Source organism: Onychostoma macrolepis, chromosome 04 (assembly GCF_012432095.1).
Source record: "Onychostoma macrolepis isolate SWU-2019 chromosome 04, ASM1243209v1, whole genome shotgun sequence".
NCBI classification, from domain to species: domain Eukaryota; kingdom Metazoa; phylum Chordata; class Actinopteri; order Cypriniformes; family Cyprinidae; genus Onychostoma; species Onychostoma macrolepis.
In genome coordinates this window covers 17971991-17987411 of record NC_081158.1, presented here as the reverse complement: position 1 = coordinate 17987411, position 15421 = coordinate 17971991, and the positions used below count along the sequence as shown (strand labels likewise).

General features: G+C 43.1%; 2 protein-coding genes across 3 annotated transcripts; both read left to right on the top strand.

The window, feature by feature from the left end:
• Positions 1-5692: 5692 nt before the first annotated feature.
• Positions 5693-8617, top strand: LOC131539601 (uncharacterized). Of its 2 annotated transcripts, none has more exons than XM_058774238.1 (7): positions 5693-5913; positions 6300-6367; positions 6499-6603; positions 6668-6729; positions 6809-6862; positions 6945-7013; positions 7134-8617. In XM_058774238.1, exons 1-7 carry the CDS (start codon positions 5813-5815, stop codon positions 7311-7313), a joined length of 639 nt encoding a protein of 212 aa, XP_058630221.1. In that variant the 5' UTR covers positions 5693-5812; the 3' UTR covers positions 7314-8617. The 2 variants fall into 2 exon arrangements, with proteins under 2 accessions (XP_058630221.1, XP_058630220.1); XM_058774237.1 differs by having other exon boundaries at positions 6430-6603.
• A 2776-nt stretch (positions 8618-11393) lies between these two features.
• On the top strand, positions 11394-14686 carry LOC131539057 (G2/M phase-specific E3 ubiquitin-protein ligase-like). The gene is made up of 4 exons (XM_058773352.1): positions 11394-11570; positions 11791-11963; positions 12057-12271; positions 12782-14686. Exons 1-4 carry the CDS (start codon positions 11448-11450, stop codon positions 12814-12816), a joined length of 546 nt encoding a protein of 181 aa, XP_058629335.1. The 5' UTR covers positions 11394-11447; the 3' UTR covers positions 12817-14686.
• The last annotated feature ends 735 nt before the right edge of the window (positions 14687-15421 follow it).

Here is a 15421-nt window from a genome sequence, read left to right as displayed (position 1 = left end):
TAGCCTAAAATAAAATCTATGAAACAGTTCAAGCATATCACAATGTTACTTGTTTAAATGTTTAACCTATGTGCGCTGTTCGACGCATATCAACAGTTTGTGCGGAGAGTGGAAGCTGAAGCGCGCTCTGCAGGACATGGAGGCGCCAGCTGTCACGGTGCACGCAGCAGGGAGGAACTAGGAACACGCAGACGAGGAGTAACTTCAAAATAATAGTCTTTAATGAGGACATCAGGACAGGGCAAGACAAGGCAAGGCAGACACGGACAGGAACACCGGGGAATAACGAGTAGACCAGACAAACACTAACTAAACAGGCAGGAACTAAATACACATGACAATCACTGATAATTACTGAAACACGGCTGAACAAGACTTAACTAATAAATCACACACGTAACAAGGACAAGAACAAGACCAAATATGGAAACAAGAGGGGGGAACACATGACAGAGGATGTAACAGTACTCCCCCCTCCCGAAAGGCGCGACCCGCGCCGTAACAGTTCCACCAGGGAGGGGGGGTGGGCACTCTGGAGGCCCCTCAGGACAAACATGGACAGGACACAGGACGGGGACCTCCAGAGCAGAACAGACAGACGGAGGCCATGGCAGGGCTGGGAGCTCAGGCGGCCGTGGCAGATGGTCTTCGTGGCCGTGGCCTCGGTCCCCTCGGCCCGGCCACTCCACACAGAGCTCTACCCCCCCCCAAAATTTCCTTGGGGAATCCAGGGGGTATCAGGAGCCCTTCAGGGCTTAACAGACAAGACACTGGCCAGACACACAGACAGGACCGGATAGCCCTCCAGGGCTAAACAGACAGGGACAGGACAGACACACAGATAGGACAGCCCACAGGAACAGCTCGGAAGCTGAGGCTTCCTCCGGGCATGACAAGGAGTCAGGGGCCCTCACAGGGTCCCTAAGCAACCGCTTCCACTTCCACGACAGGGAGGCAGGCGGCTGGAATGGCCTCCATGGCCACGACTCAAGGAGCCGTCTGCCCTCGAAGAGTCTCCATGGACAAGACAAGGTAATGTTAAAATGTTCCTGTGGGCACGACAAGACGGCACTCCTGGCCGTCACATGTGGACTTGCTCCACGGGGACCCGGGACTGGACTGGAGTCAGCGGCGGCCGGGAGCTCCAGGCGGGCTTGCCACACCCCAGGCGGGCTAGCCATATGCGCTTCCAAGCGGGCTAGGGTGAGCCGCGGACGGCGGCGTGAAGGGAGGGAGCCGCCGACGATCGGGTTGGCTTTCCCCGTGGTCGGCGGCGTGCACGAGCGGCAGCCCGTGAACAGGACTGAGGACAGCCGCGGATGGCGACGACGATTTCCCCGCGAACGGCGGGGTGAAGAAAGCCGCAGACGGCGGCAGACCGGAGGAGCTCGCGGCCCTGGACTCGCGGCACTCGCAGCGATTCCGCCGAACTCCCACGCCCACTTGCTGTGGGCTACGGCGGGATGGACGAGCGGCGACTTCCATGCCGAGGGACAGACAGGAACAACAGGAACTAAAATAAAACTTAAAAACTGAAAACAAAAGCGTGGTGAAGGCGCCGCTTACTGTTGGGGTCTGGTCTTCTGTTACGGTGCACACAGCAGGGAGGAACTAGGAACACGCAGACAAGGAGTAACTTCAAAATTATAGTCTTTAATGAGGCCGGCAAGGCAGACACGGACAGGAACACCGGGGAATAACGAGTAGACCAGACAAACACTAACTAAACAGGCAGGAACTAAATACACATGACAATCACTGACAATTACTGAAACAGGGCTGGACAAGACTTAACTAATAATCACACACGTAACAAGGACAGGAACAAGACCAAATATGGAAACAAGAGGCGGGAACACATGACAGACACGACAGAGGATGTAACACCAGCAGGATCACTTGCTTTTTTTTTCTTACAGTAGAAACAGCTTAAAATATGCCATACTTTTTGCATATAAAGGTAAGAGTAATACATCATTTGGAACGGTCTACTTTTATTTGTGTCGTGTGCATTCACATATAGTTTGATTATCGTTATGGATAAAATCCGAGATATCATTTTTGTCTATATCGCACACCCCTATTTTTAATTCTTCTTTGCTTGTTTGGTACACATAATTCACTGATCACCGTAAAATAAGCTTTTACCTTAGAAATAGGTGAATCATATTTATATAAGATTTTATTTATTTAGGCTATTTATTAATTGAAGGGGCGGGGTCTGGTTATTGTGAAATATTATTACCATTTAAAATAATGGTTTTCTATTTTAATATACTTATTTCTGTGATGCAAAGCATCATTACTCTAGTCTTCTGTGTCACATGATCCTTCAATGTATACTGTCAACGGAAACAATTGTGCTCCTTAAAGTTTTTCTGTGATATTTTTAAAGGATTGATTGACAAAATCCTGGCAGATTATTATTAAAAATATAGAAATTGTATCAATTTAACATTATTTCTAATGTTTCTTAAAAACAAAAAAAAAAAAAAACACGACATGAATACCTATAAGCAACACAAACTTCACTAAAGGATTCCTTTCGGAGACTTATGTTATTTATATGTTATAGACGCTTTATGTTACCGTTATATTTATTTCAACTTTATTTCCAGACTCAAGGTCCATTAGCAAGAAACACACAATACAACCCAAAACAATACACATTAAAAAAAGACAGTTATACCAATATGTCCTCATAGAGGACTGATATCGCACATTAGTAAGCCTAGGATGACAACAACATTATAATATTATTATGCGAGTCATCCAGTCGACAAATACATTTATACATCAAATGTCTCTTTAATGCAGGGAATGACTGTACTCTTGCCTTACAGAATAGATCACTTGCACTTTATACTTTTACAAATAGTGTAATAAAAATAAATGTCTAAAAATATGTCCAAATTATTATTATTATATTAATATATTTATATTTAATATGCACACGATTAATGTATATTGTACAAGTTAGCCGGGGAAAAGACAGATGCACTAAAAACTGAAAAAAAAAAAAAAAAAAAAAAAGGTCAGACGCAGACGTCACGTTACAAGTCAGGCGCAGATGTCACGTTCATTGAGAGGAGTGAATGAAGAGCAAGTAAATTGTGCATTCGTTCACACACTGCACTGAGCCGTGTGAGCAGCGTGTTATGGTACGTGTTAGCGAAAAAAATAAAAAATAACTTCACAGCCACACGTGAATCACGCAGTGGAGTGTCTGGCTCGACACTCCACTGCCACACGTGACTTACGTGACATCTACGTGACGTCTACGCCTCGTCTGCGTCTTAAATTCAATGGATTAAATAGGGAAAAAAAACAAAAACAATTAAGACGTCAGTGAGACGTTCAGTGAGACGAGTGCATGTTACAGCGTGATAATAAAGAACCTATCCGAACGCCATAGGGTCGTTCTTGAACGATTCGTTCTGACTCGGGAAGAACGAGTCGTCTCAGGGAGTGATTCGTTCAGTCGCGCACGCGCAACATCCTATAGGTTCTGCACTGAATTAGTTCACCTTAGTTCGGGTTTGAGTCGTTCGTTCATCACGTGACAGCCTCATACACTAACCTATGCAGTCAGAGCCGGAAAGAGAATTGATTAGTTCACCTGTTTCGAGTCCTCGGGTTTGAGTCGTTCGTTCTTTTGTCACGTGACGTGACAGCTTTGGGCAGAGAAATTAGTTAATTTACAACCTTCCTTACAAACGGGGGCCTGTACCATGATGGTGGCTGAACAAATTCAGAGTTACAGGATTAGTTTTGAGTTGACAAAACCTAACCGATGCAATCAGGCTTAATTGGTACCATGAAGCAGCTCAGTCAACTCGGGCTTTGATCCTTAAGCTATTACTCCACGGGCGCGTGCACATAAAAGAGTGACGTCGGCACCGAACAACCAATCGCGTTCAATATGGATAGAGCTGGAGCTGTCTATTTTTCTGCGGAGGAGCAAGAAGTAACAACGTATAACAAATATGAACTAATTCGTTTTATGTGTAAGGCAAAAAAAAAAGTATTTAAGTGATCTACCTCAGCAAGGGATCGAGCTTTGCAGCATGAACTAACAATTTGGCAAAAACAATATAAACAAAACTTAAATTCTCATCTTCTGTGGGCTACAAAATAGTGCTAGATTGGCAGCAGTATTATAATTATTATAAAAATGTGTTCCTATTTTAAATTTCACAATAACATTGTGAAGATAGTAGCTTAACAATGTGATGACTTAGAGCAATTCAAGGCGAACATAGCCTATGTAAGCTACCACTTTTGGTCATCCTGAAGTTGGGAAGATTTCTGTCCCGTTAACGAATCCACGACATCCAACGTAGTAAGCTTTCTTGCCCTCGCTGCGAGCCTTTTCGATGATGGGCCACAACTTGTTCCGACGTTCTCTATCTTCTTTTGAGAGATCCTCTGCAAACTTCCAGTGGTTGTCTTTGAGAAATTGTGACGACTTTGTAGCCTTCCATAGTGTTATCTCTGGTCACCCTTGAAATGAATTGAATGAGAATCGGTCTGGGCTTGCTGCTGTTAGGGAGCTTGGCGCCGCTACGATGCACAGTGTCAACGGTGTCACGGATGCGGTTTTTGCATTCAGGTAAAACGGCTTGACAGATCTCGATGGCAATCTGGCGGATATCGTTCTTTTCATTTTCTTCGACACCAAGGAGCCTCAGATTCCACCTCCGAGTACCGTTCAGGTCAAAGATCTGTCGCTGGTGTGTGTCCATGCGACTCTCCTCTTTAGTCATCCTGTTTTCTAGCGTGCCCACTCGTTTTTTCACATCTTTTATCTCCTCACACGCGAAGTCCACAGTTTTTTTTACACCATCTAGCTGCAACGCCAGCCCATCCATTCTTTCATTTATTAGTTTCGACAGAGACGCGACGACATCTATGTCTTCCACCCTAGAAGAAAGCAATGTTTTTTTAGGAGCTGGAGATTGTCTGGGTGACAGGGACAGAGGAGGAAATTCTTCCATAAGATCCTCCATTACTGGCAAAGTCACCGAGCCAATCGTGTAGTCATGAATGTTATCAATTAGAGGGTTTCCTCCTGAGGCGGCGTGGCTAGCATCACCTGTTGGCATTGTTAACTTTGCTTTTGTGTTTTTCAGCGGTCTTTTATTGTCGCGGGTCGACATCTTCAAATGTTAAATCCTCCTCACAAAGTTTCTTTAGCGTTAAGCACTATAAATGATTATAAGGTCCGAACAGAAAGGTTGTTTTAACCGTATTCAAAGTTTTCGGTTGCACAGCTCGACAGTAAGCGTCTACCTACTCGACCATCTTGGTCCTCCCCCGGTTCTGCACTGAATTAGTTCACCTTAGTTCGGGTTTGAGTCGTTCGTTCATCACGTGACAGCCTCATACACTAACCTATGCAGTCAGAGCCGGAAAGAGAATTGATTAGTTCACCTTTTTCGAGTCTTCGGGTTTGAGTCGTTCGTTCTTTTGTCACGTGACGTGACAGCTTTGGGCAGAGAAATTAGTTAATTTACAACCTTCCTTACAAACGGGGGCCTGTACCATGATGGTGGCTGAACAAATTCAGAGTTACAGGATTAGTTTTGAGTTGACAAAACCTAACCGATGCAATCAGGCTTAATTGGTACCATGAAGCAGCTCATCAACTTTCTCTGTCAACTCGGGCTTTGATCCTTAAGCTATGATTACTCCACGGGCGCGTGCACATAAAAGAGTGACGTCGGCACCGAACAACCAATCGCGTTCAATATGGATAGAGCTGGAGCTGTCTATTTTTCTGCGGAGGAGCAAGAAGTAATTATTCAAAAGTATGAGGAATATACACATGTGTTTCAAGCACGCAGTAATACTGTCTCTGCTGCCAAAGCAAGAGAAGAGTGTTGGAAAAAAGATCGCTGATTGCGTTAATGCGTAAGTTAAACAAATATACGTTCAATATTAATTAAAAATGATGTGCATGATGTATGTGTGCGCGCGCGTGTATATGATGCCTTTACAATAAGGTTGTATCTGTTTAGAGAACGTAATGCATTAGCTAACATGAATTAACAATGAACGATAGTTTTTCAGCATTTATTAATCTAATGTTAATTCCGTTAGTTGTTCAAGTTACTCCTGTTACTTCACTGTGCATTAGACGTAATGTTAACCGTTAGTTTTATTTAAAAAATGTATTAATGCTTAAATTAAAATGTGTATATACGTATACTGTATGTATAAACGTATTTGTATATAAAAATGTGACTGTATATTAGGAATGTGTCATATACATTAATAGGCTATTCATTGATTTTTAGATGCAACCCCAACTACAAACGTTCTTGGCAGCAGATAAAGACAAAATATAAAAATATAATTCAAAGTGGTGAGTATTTACCATAACCTTTTATTATTTTCGTGAACATTTTCACAAAAACTCTTTTGCAGCAAACAGAAAAAAGTGTGACATTCGGAAAACTGGGGGAGGGCCACCTCCCCCAGAATACACTGTGGCAGAGGAGCTGGCTCTGAGTAGCAATAAGGGGCGGCCGATTATGGATGGTATTACAGGTGCTGTACAATCTGACCCTGGTGCTGGCTCCTCTCAGCAAGTGACACTGGGTATGTGTGCAATGCATTACTACCTTTTAAAAGTTTTACATGTGGCTGACTGTGTGTTCTGCAGTAGAGGGAAATACAGTGTCCCTGTTGAAACCGGCACACTTTCACACAGTCTCCCACACAGAGGTGAGCTTGCAGCAGACAGAACACTATGAATATGCTTTACAACAGTTACGCTTTACATTGGCCTACTTTAATTTATTAGGGTGAAGCAAATGACGAAGACACCCTCTCTGTGTGTTCTGAAACCATTGCTGAGGTGAATGAATTTGTTTTTTTGTTGTTTATGGCACACATTTTAATGTCACACAAATGTGACTGGCCCTTATTTTTTATTGTAGGATTTTTCACAACCTGCCCCACAAACTGATGCCTCTACCTCAATGGGCTTCAGAAGGAATGTGAACAAGGTACTGCTTTAAACCCTTGACATAAATTACAGCCAGTCCTGTGCCTGTATTAACTCATGCCTTGTCATCTGATTTACCTTAAGACTTGTAATGACTGTTTGTGGTGGAATTATGTTTCAGGTGGAAACTGACTCAGTCAGGGCCCTTTACAAAAGGAGCCTAGAATTGGACTGCACTCTAAAGGAGCTGGACTGTGAGCTGAGGAGCCTCCAAATTAAAAAAATTAAATTGGAGATCAAACAGCTGGAAAAACAGATCTCAGTATGTGAACTTACTAAAACAGGCAACACATTAGTATGAATACTTATTAATGCATCTTTCTCTCTTTCTCCCTCCCTAGCCACATCAACAATAAAATCATTTGAGACCTATCTGCAGTTTCAATGTGCTTTTATTAAGTAAAATATTGTATGGTGATTGCATCTCTGACAGCTGCGCCAGCTGGGTGGTCAAGTGTGATTGGGTCAATTTCATCGGGGAGAAGCTGGTTTAGTGGTGGTGCTTGCTCCTTTCTGATAGTGGCTATATTGTGCAGAATGGCATATGCAGCCACTATCTGTGATGCCAGCTCTGGTGACACCCTTAACCGCCGAAGGCAGTTGAAACGTGCCTTTAGGATGCCAAAGGTCATCTCGATCTTGACCTTGGTTTTACTGAGGGCCACATTGAACCGGTTTTGTGGCCTTGTCTGAGGGTCAGGATAGGGGGTAAGTAAAAATCTCTGGCATGCATAACCCCTGTCTCCTACCAACAGGCCATCAAAAAGCCCTGTCACAGAACAGAAAAGGGGAAAATTTTATAAGTTTTGCTTTGTCAATTAAAAAGAACACTTTAAAGTGTTTTGTACTGTAACTTGCCTTCCTCAAAGCGCTGACACAACACAGACTCACGGAAAATTTGTGAGTCATGCACTGAGCCAGGCCATTTGGCATCCAAGCTTGTGATCATGCATTCATGATCACAAGTTATCTGCAGATGAAATGTACAGATCATTGTCATGTTAATGATTCATCTCACTGAAAATAAGTCATCTTGAATCTATAGTACACCTACCTGAACATTGAGGCTGTGAAAGGACTTTCCATTCACATAATCTGCCTCATGTTCTCCAAGAGCTGTGGAGATTGCAACGTGTGTGCAGTCTATTGCTCCTATGACTCTAGGGAATCCTATCATAAGATTAATATATATTTTAAAAGATTTAGAATAATATTAACATGTATTGTATAATTTAAGTGTTCTGAGTGAAATCTGCTTTCTGGGAAGAAAAAAAAAGTGAATGTATAAAAGTAAATCTGTTCATGTAGTGTCACCCTATTAATCTTACCGGCAATTTTATAAAAGCCCTCTTTTATGGACATGGTCTATAAATGTCCAGGGAACACTATGAAGCTATTCATGTACCCCTGCAGTACGAGGACCACCTTGCGAATGGTTCGACAAACCGTGTTTTTCCCAAGGTTCTCTGCATCACCGATCGCATATAAGTACGTACCACTTGCAAAAAAACGCAACGCAATGCATACCATTTGCGGTACAGTAAGAGCATGACATCGACGTGTCACATTTGATATGTGCGGCTCAAGAAGTTCGCAAATATAAGAGATTCCTTCCACGGAGAATCTGTATCTTTCATACAAGTAAGTATCAGGAAAATCTAGGGATTTTGTCTGTCCCTAAAACTCTTTCTCTGAAGTGCTCGTCTAACAATTTGTGCGGAGATGTCCACAGGATTTGGTAGAAAAGGTGAAGCCATTGCAACAGACACTGGTATATGTGACGTCACCTATATGTTTCTTTGATCACAGCTGATTGGTGAATTTCAGTCTGAGATCTCGAATCCAGAACATAACCTGCCCCGGAGCAGGTTAGCCGTGCAGCATAAGATACCATGGCAACAAACAAAGATTAAAGCCGAGCTACTTTCATAGTACCTAAAACCCAGAGTTGGCGCAAACTAAACTGAAACTTACCTGGCTTACCTTGTTGTACAGAGAGAGCAGAGTGAGACTCAGTTTGCAGAAATTCTCAGAAGCACGTTTCCACAGCTTCAAGGGAGGGAGTTTGAGCTGTGCAGGTTTGATGCACAGAGGCAGGTTTCACGTTTGAATCTGGAGTCAAAAACCCCAGCAGCCATAATTGCTAGTGGGCAGCTAGGAAGATCAGCACTTTATGTACTGGAGAAGGTAATCTAATATTCAAAGGCCTCTTTGTGTCTGCTGTATTGTGTAGAAACTGCGTTCCTAGTGTTTGATCTATTCCATATCAGTCTTCAAATGTTGGACAGCATCCTATTTATTGCTTCCAATGTATACAAACAATAGTTCTACAAGTATTGCATGAACAATAGTACATTCAAATGAAAGAACATAGTTGTTCAATTTTACAGAGTACTTTTGCACTTACACAAGTGAGCTCCTCTCAGCTCCAGCCTTGGCCTCCTATCCAGCTCCAGCTCCAGCCTTGGCCTCCTATCCAGCTCCAGCTCAGCCGTGGCCTCCTCTCCAGCTCCAGCTCCAGCTCCAGCTCCAGCTCCAGCCGTGGCCTCCTCTTCAGCTCCAGCTCCAGCTCCAGCTCCAGCCGTGGCCTCCTCTCCAGCTCCAGCTCCAGCCGTGGCCTCCTCTCCAGCTCCAGCTCCAGCCGTGGCCTCCTCTTCCGCTCCAGCTCCAGCTCCAGCCGTGGCCTCCGCTCCAGCTCCAGCTCCAGCCGTGGCCTCCGCTCCAGCTCCAGCTCCAGCCGTGGCCTCCTCTCCAGCTCCAGCTCCAGCCGTGGCCTCCTCTCCAGCTCCAGCTCCAGCCGTGGCCTCCTCTCCAGCTCCAGCTCCAGCCGTGGCCTCCTCTCCAGCTCCAGCCGTGGCCTCCTCTCCAGCTCCAGCTCCAGCCGTGGCCTCCTCTCCAGCTCCAGCTCCAGCCGTGGCCTCTCCAGCTCCAGCTCCAGCCGTGGCCTCCTCTCCAGCTCCAGCTCCAGCCGTGGCCTCCTCTCCAGCTCCAGCTCCAGCCGTGGCCTCCTCTCCAGCTCCAGCTCCAGCCGTGGCCTCCTCTCCAGCTCCAGCCGTGGCCTCCTCCAGCTCCAGCTCCAGCCCCAGCTCCAGCCGTGGCCTCTCTCCAGCTCCAGCTCCAGCCCCAGCTCCAGCCGTGGCCTCCTCTCCAGCTCCAGCTCCAGCCGTGGCCTCCTCTCCAGCTCCAGCTCCAGCCGTGGCCTCCTCTCCAGCTCCAGCCCCAGCCGTGGCCTCCTCTCCAGCTCCAGCTCCAGCCGTGGCCTCCTCTCCAGCTTCAGCTCCAGCTCCAGCCGTGGCCTCCTCTCCAGCTTCAGCTCCAGCTCCAGCCGTGGCCTCCTCTCCAGCTCCAGCCCCAGCTCCAGCCGTGGCCTCTCTCCAGCTCCAGCTCCAGCTCCAGCTCCAGCCGTGGCCTCCTCTCCAGCTCCAGCTCCAGCCGTGGCCTCCTCTCCAGCTTCAGCTCCAGCTCCGGCCGTGGCCTCCTCTCCAGCTTCAGCTCCAGCTCCGGCCGTGGCCTCCTCTCCAGCTTCAGCTCCAGCTCCAGCTCCGGCCGTGGCCTCCTCTCCAGCTCCAGCCCCGGCCGTGGCCTCCTCTCCAGCTCCAGCTCCAGCCGTGGCCTCCTCTCCAGCTCCAGCTCCAGCCGTGGCCTCCTCTCCAGAAGTTCCAGTGGCATTTTCTTTACTCAGTCCAGACACAGATATTTATATCTTGGATGATGAAGATGAGTATGAGTAAGTGATTTGGTATTGTTGTTAGACATGTATTTATAGTTAGATCAAAAGACGAAATAACATTGTTTCATTTTTTGTTTTCAGTGTTGACCTCAAATCATTGTTAAATACAATGTTAAATAAAGTGGATTTTACGGCTGCACCCATTTCCAACCAAATCAATGCAACCCGATGCAACATCCTAGACAGTGGTATCAGAGCCTTCCGACGCCAACTTTTTAACCCCGAGGCAAAACTAGACGTTGTTTTCAGAGATGCTGATGGGATTGGTGAGGGAGCAGCTGATGAGGGTGGACCTACAAGAGAATTTTTAACTTTGCTGATGAGGGAAATCCACTCATGTGAAATATTTGATGGAGAGGACTGGAAAAAACACTTACCTGCAATTCCAAAGGTAAACCTATTGTCTAATGTTTTTGTGTGTGTGTTTACATTAAGCATTGTGGAAAAAGTGTTTGCCTCATTTATAATTTTCTGTAATTCTACACATTTTCACATTTAATGTCATCAGGTCTTTAAACAAAGCAAAAAGTTAACCTAGTGTCTATGAGGGAAAAAAGTGATTGTCAATAATTCAATACCTGTTTACAAACCATTAGCAGCACACAATGTTGTTTATAGACATAATAATGCATTTCCCATGTGTTACAGCACTGTACAATGGAATATACAAGCTAGTTGGACGGATGATAGCTGTGTGCCTGGTACATGGTGGTGTGGAGCCACATGTTTTTTTCAGAAAGACTGTTTTGTCAGGTGTGCAACCTTCAGCCCCCAGTACCAGACCTTCAAGAGATTGTGGACAACGACTTCAGAGCAAAGATGACCAAGGTTAGTTTATGTATTACACATTTTCATTTAGGCCAGCTGTTGCTTTGTTAGTAATGGTAATTTGGTGATATATTTGGTGATAGTTGTAATATCTTAGAATGTTGAAATTGTTAACCTTAACCTTAAAAAGCTCTTGCTTTGTGTGTGCATTAAATTTTTTAAAGTATTTTGTTTCTTGTATTTAAAGGCTATTTTTGTGTTAAATTCATTGTCAATTTAGATCCATTCGGCACAGAATGTAAGTGACGCACAGTGTGCTATAATGGAGGCATCTGACCAATTAAGTATGCTGGGGTCTCTATGGCACATCCAGACGTTAGAGGACAGAGACAACTTGGTGGAATCGGCTACCAAGTTTTTCACTGAGAACAGGTTGAGGGATTCCTTGGAACAGTGAGTATAAAAATGTACAGATATTTTCACCTGACAAATTAACACTAATATTTTGTCATTGTTTCACATTGTGTACATGTTTTGTTTATCTAGATTTAAAGAGGGCCTGGAGTGTCTTGGGCTTTTGCCTTTGATGCAAAAGCATCCTGAGCTCTTCAAAGAGGTATTTATGTACGAGGAGAAGCCCCTTTTGGCCGAAGACATATCTGCTTTATTTAAAGCAGAACTTTCTACAGTTGGCAGCAACAGGAGAGTAGTGGAGAGTAGAACGATCTGTTTCTGGAGGGACTGGCTCATAGAAGTGGAAGGTATGACATTAAAATGAAGCTATGTTGGATCTCTCTCACTCTCACTCTCTCACTCATCATCTGTCACTTCTGTCTCTATCTATCCATCCCTCCTTCCTCCCTCCCACTTATAAAACACTTGTATATTTGGTTTATTTTATCTGACTACACTTAAAATCAATTTATATTATGTGTACTTATAACTATTACATTAGTAAAATATTTTTAATAAAAGCAATTTAAATTTAGGATTACTATGTAAAAATGTACTAAGATTGAACTCCTTTTTAAAGCATTCAAAACAAACTTAATAAAACTAATAAAAGTCCTCTGTATATTTTTGTGATATGATACTTTATTTCAATGCACTAAAAATCAATTTACTCGTGGTATTTAGTATACTTTTTCAAGTGCACTGAAGTAGAAATATAATTTTAGTGTATTGGTGTATAACTTACAATTTTATTTAGCACAAAAAAAATGAATGTACTACAAATGTACTTGCTTTTAAGTTTTTTTTTTTTTTTTTAGTGCATTCAGGTATACTTTATTTTTATCTGGGATGAGGAAACTTATATGGGTTTGGAAGAACATGAGGTACAAAAAACTGTGACAAAACTACTTCACTGGCATTCTGTATTCTGTAAAATGGTGATTAACTTTTTTTTTATCATTTTTACTAGAAGGAACTGCATACCCCCTCGCTTTAGAAAGGATTCTTGGATTCGTGTCGGGATCCACTGCTATTCCGAGGCTAGGGTTCCCAGTGGAACCCAAATTAGAATTCTTGCACCCTCAAGAGAATGAGCCCGCCAAAACTTTTCCAGAGGCAAATACCTGCAGCATTGTCTTGAGGCTGCCAGTCCATCAAAGCTATGAACTCTTTAGAGAATGCATGGAAAGTGGCATTTTGCAATCCCCCACTTTTGGAGTGATGTAGAATTACTGATGAAATGGTTTTAAATGTTTTAAAGGGGTGGTTTACTGCGATTTCACTTTTTTCATTTTAAATAGTGTTGCTGTTGGTGCATGAACAGTATCTGCAAAGTTGCTGCGCTGAAAGTTCAACGTAAGCGGAGATATCGGCTTTTATAAATCAGGAAGTTTAATGCCTACAAAAACAACTCATACGGGACTACAACGAGATACTTCCCGGGTTGCATACGAAATAAACCCATCAACCCCTCCCTCCAGAACATGCAAAAAAGGGGGCAAGGCCATGTTCTGCGGCTTTGTCGAAGAGGAAGAGTTATAGTGGAGAGTTGTAGCCATGCCGTCGAAACGGTGTTATTTTCACCCAGCTGTCAGGTCTTCTGTGTTCGGGCTTCCTACGGACGCTGTAGTTCGTCAACAATGGTTAAAATTTATGTTTGATTATGTTCCTGACAATTACAATCCTAATTTAGCTCTCTGTGCTGCGCATTTTACGGAAGACAGCTTCCAGAATCAAGAGAGTTCAGAGTTCAGTGCCGGATTCACACAGAAACTATTACTAAAACATGGAGCAGTTCCAACTTTAAAACCAGAGGCAGCAGTTGTTGGGCCACAACCTGCAAGTAAGATTTAATAATTTTAAATGTATTTGCATGTATAATTTCAGATGTAATGTTTTAGTTTTATCAAGGTCGTAAACAAATGCCAACGCTGGCTTTAGTAGCCAGTTAGTTAAATGCTATTTCGTGTGTCTATGACAAAAGCGTACAAACATTTTGGACCCGAATTTGTAATTATGTACTAATTTTGTAAATGTATTTTCCATGTATACTTTATGACGTAATTTTTCGATTTGAACGTAAACGCAAGCCAACGCTGTTTGGTTATAGTAGCCAGTTAGTTTGATGCTATTTTGTGTGTATAAGACAAACGTGTACAAAATTCAAAAAATGATATGTAATCACAACAACAAACTTCCATTCAGAAACGTTTTGTAAGAGCCGTGTTTGCGGAAGTTCTGCTTGACTCTCATCATTACCGCTTTCTGGGTCTGATTCTGGCTCAAACTGAGACGGCAATATTGACACCATTATTTACATTTGACCGGAGCACATTTGACTGTTGCCCTGTGAAGGTAATGGGCGTGACGTTTCCGGACAATATGCAGTACGCAGTTTAGCCAATCACAACACACCGGCCCAACTAACCAATCTGAGCCCATCTGAGCCCTGAGTTTCTGAGGGAGTGGTTTCAGAGAATCAGGAAGTCAACCGGTCGTTCAAATGACAGAGGAGAAAGCAGCTTACAATAAAGGTGAAATATATGAAAAATAAGGCGTTTTTTTTAAACAAACGAAACACGAAGACATGTTATATTGCACCCCATAAACACAATCAAGCAAAGAAAAAAAGCAGTAAACCACCCCTTTAAATTTTTTAACTTTTGATTTGAATTTTCTTCCTGAAACAAAAAACAACTGTGCAAATTCAGAACCCACCCCAACCCACTATATAACTTTAAAACACGAAGAGCAAAGTTGAACCACCACAGCTCCAAAAGTTATAAATATTTATGTTCTCACCACAGGTGACGTTTTGAGCCTACAAGCTCTTCATCAGACAATGATCACATACAAAGTTCAGCCCTTAAATACAGCACAAACCTGAATCACATGATCACCCACATGATCCAAAAAAATGGCAATCAGGAAATCACCTCACATAAGGTTAATAAACAAACATAAATGTGAAAAAATGGTTTGATTTACATTTTATGTACATTTGATTCTATCTTAATGTTGATTTTATTTTTAATATACATTTAATATGTGAGAGATACAGTATGGATCTTTTATGTATATTTTGCTGTCAGCTGTTTTTTTTTTTTTTTATATGTTTAGGTTTAGCATTTGTGGTTAATGGTTGTTTTCACTTTTATGTTTATTACCCTTATGTGAGGTGATAGCTTCTGTGAGGTCTTATGTGACAGTTTTTACAAATATTAGCGTAGGCATGGATTTAAGCGTACTCACACTCTAAGATCAAATCTATGCGTACGCACACTTTATGAATGAGGCCCCAGATATTTTTTCTGCTTAATTTGTCTTGAAGTAACGAGGGAATAGGCAGCACCAGGGGCCTGTTCCATAAAACAAGTTTACCAAATAAACCAGGCTTATTTCAGTTAGTCTGACTTATTTTGAACCAAATCAACTGAAAATAAGTCAGACTAACTGAA

Bases quoted from the DNA above. Each gene is read 5' to 3' on its own strand.
- LOC131539057 (XM_058773352.1), top strand. From the start codon at position 11,448: ATGGTGGTGTGGAGCCACATGTTTTTTTCAGAAAGACTGTTTTGTCAG. The intron at 11,964-12,056 runs GTGAGTATAAAA...TTGTTTATCTAG, and splicing joins TTGAGGGATTCCTTGGAACA to ATTTAAAGAGGGCCTGGAGT. The intron at 12,272-12,781 runs GTATGACATTAA...TTTTTTTTTTAG, and splicing joins CTGGCTCATAGAAGTGGAAG to TGCATTCAGGTATACTTTAT.
- LOC131539601 (XM_058774237.1), top strand. From the start codon at position 5,813: ATGAGGAATATACACATGTGTTTCAAGCACGCAGTAATACTGTCTCTG. The intron at 6,604-6,667 runs GTATGTGTGCAA...TGTGTTCTGCAG, and splicing joins CTCTCAGCAAGTGACACTGG to TAGAGGGAAATACAGTGTCC. The intron at 7,014-7,133 runs GTACTGCTTTAA...ATTATGTTTCAG, and splicing joins TCAGAAGGAATGTGAACAAG to GTGGAAACTGACTCAGTCAG.